General features: G+C 36.3%; 1 protein-coding gene across 3 annotated transcripts; it reads left to right on the forward strand.

Annotated features, from left to right (window-relative positions):
- Positions 1 to 579: 579 nt before the first annotated feature.
- On the forward strand, positions 580 to 8,394 carry LOC100800993 (chromatin remodeling protein EBS-like). 3 transcript variants are annotated; one of them, XM_014764339.2, is made up of 6 exons: positions 580 to 3,589; positions 3,688 to 4,817; positions 4,978 to 5,320; positions 5,418 to 5,486; positions 6,223 to 6,361; positions 8,080 to 8,384. In XM_014764339.2, exons 2-6 carry the CDS (start codon positions 4,745 to 4,747, stop codon positions 8,104 to 8,106), a joined length of 651 nt encoding a protein of 216 aa, XP_014619825.1. In that variant the 5' UTR covers positions 580 to 3,589; positions 3,688 to 4,744; the 3' UTR covers positions 8,107 to 8,384. The 3 variants fall into 3 exon arrangements, with proteins under 3 accessions (XP_014619825.1, XP_006591885.1, NP_001242778.2); XM_006591822.3 differs by having other exon boundaries at positions 597 to 4,397; positions 4,514 to 4,817; NM_001255849.3 differs by lacking the exon at positions 580 to 3,589 and having other exon boundaries at positions 4,510 to 4,817; positions 8,080 to 8,394.
- Positions 8,395 to 10,699: the final 2,305 nt, after the last annotated feature.

Here is a 10,699-nt window from a genome sequence, read left to right on the forward strand (position 1 = left end):
GTCGTAACAAGGGCTACTAACCTTGACCGATCCACGTAAGACTTAACTTACGGTAGAGTAAGGTATGGTAACACCTGGACACCATGGCTGACAAGCTTCAACTTTGGTTGCTCCTAACGAATCTAAACATGACCAACACAAGTGGTCCCTTTACAACTGCATAAGTGACAACTCAATTTTACTTCCTGCAAATGGAGGTCCAATTATCCTATCAACAATTGATCTTGGTCGTGGCTTTGGATCTGGCTAAGCTTCTACCTCTGGCTGCTGCTGCTGCCGTCACTTGTCATCATGATGTGCACACATTGATGCAATCACTCGACGAGGGGTGGGGAATTTTGAAATGAGAGACAGAAGGGTATTTTCACTGTTGATAGGGGCTAATTGCAAAAGAGTTAGGGGCCAATAGCAACACCCAAACTCGTTTTAGAATACAAGTCATAATCCTCCTGATTGGGCCTTCGAGTAAAAGCCCATTCACAAAATGGATGCAAACACAGTTTTGAAATGGGCTTTGTAGCCAGGTCCAAATCTGAAGCAGCTGCTATTTTTGTTTTGCATCTCTCTCTCTCTCTCTTTCTTCGCTTGCCAACTCAACCCAGTGCAGCGAGTAAAGCTTTCTCTCTCTTGTTCCTTCGTGGTCTATGTTCTTCTTCTACCCTTCGCGAATGGATTCTTTCTCTCCCTTTTTCGCGCATTCGATCCGTGTATTTCACGCCTTGTGTTTAGCCTCTCACCCCAAAGCACTTCATCACAATGCAAATCACCAAATCTTCGTGTTTTTTTTATTCCTCTATTGTCATGAATTTCTCTAGGTATCATGTGACACTGACGTAATGCAATTATATGCGAATCACTTGTCACTTGCCAGCACTTACTTCATATTTGATCAAAGAACACAGTTAATTATTTATATGCCTACAATTTAATCGAACACGTGCTTTTGTGAACTCTTCCTAGTTCTTAGTTTCTTACACTATTTTGTTTCCTCATTTGATCTAGCAAAATATACAATCACGCACATGTAGGGATATAAATATCAGGATCTCTAATTCCAGATTTTAGCTGATGATGTTCTATGTGCCAATTGGAATTGATATTGTCAGGTGGCACTTTCATAATGTGATGGAATCTGAAGCTCGTTTCTCATTGCTCATATTTAGTTCAGATTGAGTGATGTTGGTGTTGTTAGTTGATCAATGAATAAAATTAGTTTTGTAATGAAGTTTTGGACTTTGAGTTCAACCATGTTTTCTTGTGTTTTTGGGAATGTTTTGGCTATTGGTTGGGGAGGAAGGGTTCGAGGTGGAGTGGAGACAAGCATTTAGGTTTTAGACAATGGTCCTGTTTGGATAAGTTTTTCTATAAACACAAAAGAAGAAAATTAGAAGGCAAATTTCCCATAAGCTAAAAATAGCTTATGCATAACTGTGGCTTGTGATGCTTGTCCAGAAGTTTATGAATGAAATATTTCCATTCATGTTTTGTCATCTTTTGGCTGAAGTGTCTTCTTGTAGTTAGTTGATCGATTGGATATAAAATCCATTTAGTCTTATGCATGCTACTTGAGTTGGCCGATAAGTAAATACTAAATACACTTAAGATTGAACATAAACTATAAGTGATATATCAGTAAGTTGCAAAGCCTTGGGGGCAACAAAAACCTGATAGAGCAAAGCATGCCACATAGTTGGAGCCTCTGGATAAACACACACTTCTGCCCATTATTTGTCAGTAACTCGGAATATCTTTGTTCCCCTTTCTTCACCTTTTTTTTTTTTTTCCTTTCTCCTTGTGTGTGTGTTCTTACATTTTGTTAATTAGAGTTTTAAATGGGTAGCAGTTAGGCGTGGTGCTACTAGCCCCTTCTTCATGTCATGCTTTTGTGAGTGCTCCCAAGTTTTTTGTGTGGGTTTTAAGTTCCTTCCTTATAATCAACACAACAATAACAACAAAGCCTTAGGAGGTGTAAGGTTGGCTTCGCGGTTGAAGGGAGGAGCGGAGAGGGAGAAGTGGTGGGTTCGAATCCCTCCCACAAATAAAAACTTAACAAAGTAACAACTAACATTTGTCGATAAAAAAAAAGCAGCAACAAAGGCTTATTCCCACCATGTAATTTCTAGCATGTCACAGTATTTGATTCTGGAAGGTAGGTTTCGGTTTTAGCATTTAGAAGTATTGTTTTGTCACTTTGGCGGTCTGATGGACAAGCAACCCAATGTCCCAAATAGTGAATCTGAATCCTGATTCTATTAGGTGCTTTGTTATTGATGTTGTCTTTACCAAAATTCAAGACAGTTATTCAGCGAAGTACACTAAATTATTGTTTGTCATTTAAATGTTTCACGTAAATATTGCCATTCACTCATTCAGCCTTAGCCTTCTGTCTTCTGATCGTTATGCTACTGTTTTTTCCCCTGTTGGCATGTTCGATAATTCAATGTTATTACTTATTAGCCTCTTATAGTTCTCAAAATTGGCACAGGCTATTCTTGTAGATGAGTACTGCATGATGTGCTGTCCGCTCTTTTTGCAAGTTTGATGGTTCTGTTGGGATTGTTCTGGTACTGTTTTCCATAATTTTTGATACCATGATGTGTTATCATGATGATTCTGTTAGGGTATGCGTTACATTTTATATTTTTGTAGATATGTTGTATCATCTATGTATTCTTTGATTTCTTTCACTCCATAATTATGATTTTTTCTTAAGCTGTTTATAATATATGTTGTAGCATTTATGAAAAGGGGCTAGTGTTTATGAAAAATAGCATTTAGATAGGTTTTCCTGTTTTAGGATTTTGAGTTTCCCTCAAAATCTTTGAAAACCCAAGAATACTGAGAATTATTCCTGACAAATAGAGAAAACCAAAGATGAAATTGTAGATGATCATAGATGAAATGTTAAAGTTAGTTACATGAAATCTACACTAATGTTCTTCCCTCCAATGTAAGTTGTATTTTTTTCCTTTTTACGTCAACCGTATTTTGGATTGAAGAAATAAGCAATAGCCATACATTTTGGAATTTAGACATTCATTCAAGTTATAAATGTTCCTTCTAGACTCATTACATTTTAACTGTTCAAAATATTATTAGGGACGAGTATGTGGGTAAACCAGCTACTATGGAAGTTTTGTATGCTTAAAAATGTTGGACCTGTTTTTGCAGGGTTTGAATGTCTATAGCATTTTACCGCTTGACACAAGTGATGGTCCCCGAGATGCTATGAACATAATTGTTTGGCACAATGCTTTTGAGGCTGAAACTATTTTTGGTGTTCCCTTTCATTTACACCAACTAGGATAATGTTTTGTATGTCATGTCGATTTCGGTTTAGGGGATTGGTTTCTCATGGTTTTTAATGATAACATCTTGGCCCTGAATCTGGTCTTAACAGTTCTTTCAAAAACATTGGATCTGAATATCTGATAAGCTAGCATGTCATTCCCCTCACCTTGATGATTTGACCCATTTTCCTATATAATTTGTCTTTGGCTTTCAATTATCGAACAGAGGTGTGGGCATTCGGCGCCAAGTATGGCCACCCAAAGATGTTAAATCTCATGATACAGCACCCCTGGATCAGGTTTTTGGTGTTTTTCTTTTCCCTTTGCTCATGCCTTGGAGAATAGTATACACAACTTCACTTGGTGCTTCTTACTCTAGCAAACTCTCTGCATGCAGGACAACAGGTTTCAAGCCTCAAGATTCACCCCATTATTCGTATCTTATCCTATACTGCACAATCACCTAAACGGTCTAATTGGGCCTCATTACTTACCTGCAGTAACGAGCAATACCTAACATTATTATGGTGATACCAATAAAGGAAAAGACGAGTCTGAAGTAAATAGTAATGAGATAAAAAAGAAAAAAGAAAAAAAGGAAACCTTGAAGTTAATAACCTTAAGTATTTTTGTAGTATTATTTGCTTAACTATAATGAGGCATGCAATTGAGCTAGGCAAACACTTTCCTTGGATTTTTCTTTTACAGTTTTACTAACTCTAATCAAGGGATCAACCGCTTCTTTTCAGGAACAATCTTATATTTTTTCCCACACTTAATTGTTTATACATTCACTTTGCTCCTTTTTTTTCCATTTCTTTTCTTTTATCATTATTTCACAACATACATTTATTACCTTCTTTCTTTTATTATTTATTTTCTCTCTCATGTATAAACTCAGGGCCGTGGAAAAATAACTTTTTTCTTTCTGAAATAAATGAGATGACACGAGTATCTTTGGTTTTTTCTGTGGAAACAGATGCTGCTTCAAGACAAAACAATGCCCTAGATTACCGCGAAAAAGAGAGAGAGAAAAAAAGTAAACTCGAAAATGCTTAAGTCAAAGCCAATAGATGTGAATGGGAAATGGCGATAGGGGCAATATTGGTAGGTATCACCACATCAGCAAGCTAAATGCATGAGACCAAATCTTAATTAATGTTCTATTACCAACAGTAACAATGAACCAAGACCGTGTTAACATGTCATAATAAAAACCACAGGCATAAGGAGCGTAACGCTCACTCCCTTCTCTCGTGGCCCTCTTCTCTTCTCTCAAAGGACTGAACGAAAACCTTTAGGGTTCCTCTGTTCTTCTTCGCCCCAAAAAAAATTCTCAGGCTCAGAAAAATTCAACCGTTCTCGCCATTGCCCAAGCTCCAGCCCCTCGCATTTCCAATTCTCCGCCCAAACCCTTTTGTTGGAAACAGAGTATCCGAGAGACCCTTCACAACATGGCAAAAACGAGGCCAGGCAGAAAAGACGTGGATTCCTACACCATCAGAGGCACCAACAAGATCGTAAGAGGTAATCGCAAGAAACCCTTTTATCTTTTCAGCTACCCAGTTGCGTAAATGGCCTCAAAATCGTTTCTTTTGCGAAGGGAAGGGGAGGGAATGGTTTGAAACCATGTGGCTGTTGCGATGATTAGTGAAAGGTGTTTTGTTTTTTTTGTTGTGTTCTGCAGCTGGGGACTGTGTGCTGATGCGCCCCTCTGATACCAGCAAGCCACCGTACGTGGCGCGCGTGGAGAAGATCGAACAGGATAATAGGAACAACGTGAAGGTGCGTGTGAGGTGGTATTATAGGCCTGAAGAGTCTATTGGAGGACGCAGGCAGTTCCATGGAGCAAAGGAGCTGTTTTTGTCTGACCATTATGATGTTCAGAGTGCTCACACAATTGAAGGGAAGTGTGTTGTGCACTCTTTTAAGAACTATACCAAGCTTGAGAATGTAGGTGCTGAGGATTACTATTGTAGGTTTGAGTACAAGGCTGCTACTGGGGCTTTCACGCCTGACCGTGTTGCTGTGTAAGTTTATTTCTGTTTTTTTTAGTGAGATAATGTTGTAAGTGTTTGAAATGGTGGGTTTTGTTTTGTTGATTTGGTTCGGTTTTGTGGTTTGAAGGTATTGCAAGTGCGAGATGCCTTATAACCCAGATGACCTCATGGTGCAGTGTGAGGGGTGCAAGGATTGGTAAAGCCAGTGTATTCTGCTTTCTTTGTTTACTGTTATTACATTTGTGAGTGGTTTTTGGATGTCCGGGTCTCTAATTTTAGCATTAGATGCGTTGTTTGCTCGGATGAAGGAATTCTCTGGATATTTCAGCTCCTGCAGAGCCAGCCAGGCTGCTGACCCTAAGCAAAAGGAAGAAAGATAAAGACTGCAAAAAGACTTAAAGAAGCCTTAGGAAAATGTTTTCTCAAGTCCAATAGTTTTTAATGCACTCATGACTTTGGTTGTTATTCAAACTGTGCTAGTCTATGCACATGTTTTGCATGTCGCTCTTGATGAGGCTTTCTGCTTGTTCAGTCAAAGGAAAAACAATTGAGAACAATGCAGGAAATGGAGAACATATAAAAGATTTTCCATTTATAAAGGAGTAACATGTAATAAAAGAAATAGCAGATGGATTTTATGGAGTTTAAACTTCTGATGTGTCTACATCATCTGTCTTTTGTCAGCCTATAATATCTTGATTCTGGATTCCTTTGTATCTTTTTACCAATATGTGTCAGCCAATGCAAATTGAATGATGCAGGGGCTGATTTCTTGTGCTCTGATAAACTATGACCTTAGTTGGCTACAAGAATTCATAAAGATTGTTAAATTTAAGGAGTAGTGCTACTGCTGTTTTTTTTTTTCGTCTGTTTGTATGACCCTATTGATTTTATGAAAGAAACACTGTTCAATATTGGTAGGTTTTTTGTAGGTACCATCCTGCTTGCGTGGGCATGACTATTGAAGAAGCAAAGAAATTGGACCATTTTGTTTGTTCAGAATGTTCATCTGATGATGACATGAAGAAACCCCAGGCTACATTTCCTGTATCACCAGGATCTGATGGCAAGGTGAGACTACCTGCATCCAGTCCTGAACAATTTGAGTTGAGATGCACTTTTACTTATGTTCCTTTTCAGTTTCCCTGATCATACTGGAGAGGCATTATTATTCCTAGGCTAAAGGGGGAATGGGAACACATCCGTTGTAGTATTTGAAGATTGGTGTAACAAAGAAAGTTATTCCATTAAAAGGAAGTGCCCTTAGAGCATCTAATCAGATTTGTATTAGAATGTTGAAACAAACTTTGCTTAGTTGAAAACTTTTTCTTTTGGTTTTCCTTAATCTGAAAGATTTAGGCATTTTTTTAACATGAATTTGCTGCAAAGTGTGATTAGTTAAAGATTCAAGGCTGTCAGATGGTTAAAAATTGAATTATAGATATTATGACAGGCACTCTTCAGAGTTTTAAATATGTTTTTAATATTCCCATAGTTTTTTTATGTAATCCTATCTGGCAGCCTTGGTTTATGTTTTCTTTTAATTTGTATGTCAATGTATTTATGGCTGAAATTATTGATTGTGGCATAAATGATATTTATTGTGTTCATTTACCTTGATATTTCTTCTCCTTGTGCTCAACATGTTCACTTTGTTTGAGTGGTTCTTTCACTAAGTTAATCTGTGTTCTTTATTCTGAGTTCCATTTTTTGAATTTCGTCTGTGCTCATTCCTAAATCGGGAACTCTATACATTGTGACCCGATCATTCTTTTGTTAACTTCATTGATTACATTGGTGAACTGATTCTTTGTCTTTTTCAGTGTGTGGGGGAGGGGTAGAGTAGATGTAGGTATTTTGTTTTTTTTCCAAGATCATGCTACATCAGTGAGGCTGAGTTGATAGCCATGGTATGCTTATTTTTTTCCATACAATGCTTAATAAGTAAACATGAGGTCTTTGAAGACTTTAAATCATGACTGATGCTTAATCAGTTAATAATCAATTTTTTTTTCTAGTACCATTATCTTAAATTTGAATGGGCTTACCAAGCACGTAAGCTCATATTTGGATTCAGCATATAAAAGTTTATTATCTGTCTATCTCTGTGTCTATGTGAAAGAAAATATAGTTCCGATTGTAGTCACATATGTCTTCATTTTCTTGTTGAAGTCGTTAAGCTTGACCTGCTAATTCCAGTCTTCCTTTGTTATTCCTTGAATCTTTGATGCATCTTCTGCATTTAGCACCATTCATTTTGAGGAAATAATTCAATCAAGTAAGAGATTATGGTAAAGCATTTTGTTTAAAGATCAAAATCTTTACTTAACTAATTTGTGTTAGAGTCTGGATTTGTCGTTTATTTTTTGTTTTGTTTTATGTACAGTGTATAGGCTTTTAAAAATTTCTTGAAATGTCCAATGTGTGGTATTGTTAGAACATGATTTGACTTGGATTGTTCTTTTGGTTGATGTATTCTGCAAGATGTTTGGTAGCTTTTTCATCTTCATGTTGGCAGATAGTGATGGGATCTTTGTAAGGACTATGTTTTAATGCTTCTGTCTGTTTACCCAGTGACATTACTTACTAGCAATGGCCTTTGTGGGCATTTTAGAACTATGCTTTGTAAATGATAATTATGACATAGAACTGGGAAATTTTATGTTGAGTGTATAGCTCGTATTAGGCATAGAGAGAGCTGTCTCATTGCCAACATCAAGTTTCACATTGGGTCTTTCATTCATCAATGTTATACGTTTGATGAACAAGTCATGAATTTGAATTTGCAGGTTGAGCCGAAGCGGCGGAAGAGATGACCATCATGCTGAATTAACTCATCTTGCGAATGCACCTCTTGCTGAATTTCACGGGCTATGTGGTAGCTGTTGTGGGTGTATTGTACAGCTTCTACCAGAGGCTATAAACATCATTTTATGTATTTGACTCCGGCTATGTATGTATTCGTCTTAGATTTATGACAGACATTGATCTGTTTTCCTTGTGTCCAGAAAGAGCAACTCCTGTCAGTGTTAATGTTTGAGATAACATCAGGCCTTGAATACTGGAGTAAAAAGAAATTATCAATTTTCTGAAATTTGGATTCCTGTTTGTTTGCTCATCAGCTATTGTGCATTATGCTATTATTGATTTTTTTTTTCTCGTTAGAAAGGGCAATAATGCCAGGTTTTGAACGGAACAGTTTTGAACGTATAAATAGTTTGGCAACTGGAGTGTCTCACGAACTTTGATGATTTAGTGTGAAACAGCATATTTGATGCGGCTGTGATGGTGCTTGTTTTCAAATGTCGTGTACAATTAATATAGCGTTTCAATTTTTTTATTGGCGTCGATATCCTATCCTTGTATTTGGATTGGCCTTAGATGCACCTGATGATCTACGTTTTTATCAACCCTATACCAATTATTGCTTCTGCGTGTTTCCTTATATATATTGGATGTGGAAATTTAAGAGCGTGTTTGGGTATGTGTTTCAGATCCACATACAGGGAAACTTTAACATCAAAAACTAAAGATGACGCCGAAACTATTTGTAATTGACAGCTTTGAGTAAACATTGATCCCGTGTATATCGATGCCAATTTAAACATGCGATAATTATTTGTGCGTTGCCGATGTCAAAGCAAGCACTCACTATATATCTTGAGTATAATTGAGTTGCCTTTCGATTTTATTTCAAATGTTAATCCAGTATATTCTCATTAAGGTAAAGAGTTTAATTAACAAAATAAAAGAATATTGTCGGAAATGAAGGAAAATAAATTTGCTTGTGTCATAAACACTGACTAATAGAAAAGGTTAATAGTAAAATTGTATGATATATATTTTTATACAAATGTACTTTTCTTGGAGAAATTTATATAGCAACTGTTAAATGGGATCTTCATTAACGTGCTTGTATTTTAGGCTCGTGAAGGCTAGGGTTAGGTAGCATGCATGCACACTGACGTACGATGTCCATATTGACGTAAAGACAACATATGTGCTTACATATATATGATCATATGGAATCAAACGTTACACAACCCTTTGTGGAAGTCAAGGGAAAGAAAATATTGCTTCGTTAATTGGTTGTGTATACTGTATAAACATTAGCAAGTTATTGATTTCCAACTTTTCATGATTAAAACGTGCTTCAGAGTAACGATATAATGGTTTCCCATGAATAAAAGGTTACTGGGTGATTTTGATGCAGCGAAAATAGGTTGGCCTCGTTATCACGTGTGTTATGATACAAGGAACGTTTAATCACACGTCCACGATACTTGTATTCGTTTGACTTTTTCGCAACGATATTTAATTTGAACGGAAAAGTTTCTACAAATTAAACGTCATGAATCAAAATTTGTTTCTAGTCTTTTTTGTTGTGATATGCATTTTCCTTGGACAATGAATAGACCCCACGAGATACATACACACAGCTTTCTTTTTCTTGCGTGCATGAAGGTCTCAAGGCACATGCAAGTTAAACACCCTATATATCATTCTACATAAGACTGAGTTGAGAGGTAGAGAAAGAAAGAAAAACTATATGGGTATCCAATGATGAAAAATAGTGAGTTTGATTTCTAGGGTTATTTATATGTAAACATAATGACAGTACTTATCAAAATATATGTATCAATGCACAACTTATCTCGATCATTCTCATCCTGTATAAATTCGTATCTTCGTATCAATGTTTTGGTTTCTCAGTTTTTTTTGAATCTGCTAAAGTGTTAAACAATTGAAAGATACGCACTACGCAGTAGTAGTATCAGAAAGCTGGGGCTGAACCCATAGCTAGCTGTATATATCTGTGTACTACCCTAAGTGGATGTTTATTTTTTCACACTTAATTTCATCGATACAGTTGAACCGACGATGGCTGGTAGTATTAACTATTAATTAATTACCATAAAGACTTTTATGGGTTGGCGTGTTAGTGTGTGATTTTTTGTAGCAGTACTAATTCATTACTAATTATTTATGTGCCTTGTCAGTCTTAAGAATCATTACAATACAAGTACTAGTATGTGGTTGGTCTTCCTGTGGCATTAACTGCTGCTGCTAACGTTATGTTACTTGTTTACTTTCTTTTTCAGTAATGAGGGTATGGGCCAACTTGTGGAATCACAAGTCGTGGAATGTAGGCCTTAAGAATTGTAGTAGTATATTCACCAAACAAAAAAACTGTAGTAGTTCGCTTTATTGGCTTAATTGCATTTTTTAAACACTTTTATTATAATTAAGAATATCTCTAACTAATGTAGGTATTTCAAGAGTTGTTTAAAATTAAACAATATTATTTAAAAAGTTATAATTATTGGAGTAAATAACTTGGCAATGTGTTGTTTATATATGAATCTGTTACTTAATTTATTCTTACTTATTAAAGAATTATTTTTGGAT

Source organism: Glycine max, chromosome 12, assembly GCF_000004515.6.
Source record: "Glycine max cultivar Williams 82 chromosome 12, Glycine_max_v4.0, whole genome shotgun sequence".
Classification (NCBI taxonomy): domain Eukaryota; kingdom Viridiplantae; phylum Streptophyta; class Magnoliopsida; order Fabales; family Fabaceae; genus Glycine; species Glycine max.

Coding starts and splice junctions, on each gene's coding strand:
- LOC100800993 (XM_014764339.2), top strand. CDS start 4,745: ATGGCAAAAACGAGGCCAGGCAGAAAAGACGTGGATTCCTACACCATC. Junction 4,818..4,977: donor CACCAACAAGATCGTAAGAG/GTAATCGCAAGA, acceptor TGTGTTCTGCAG/CTGGGGACTGTGTGCTGATG. Junction 5,321..5,417: donor ACGCCTGACCGTGTTGCTGT/GTAAGTTTATTT, acceptor TGTGGTTTGAAG/GTATTGCAAGTGCGAGATGC.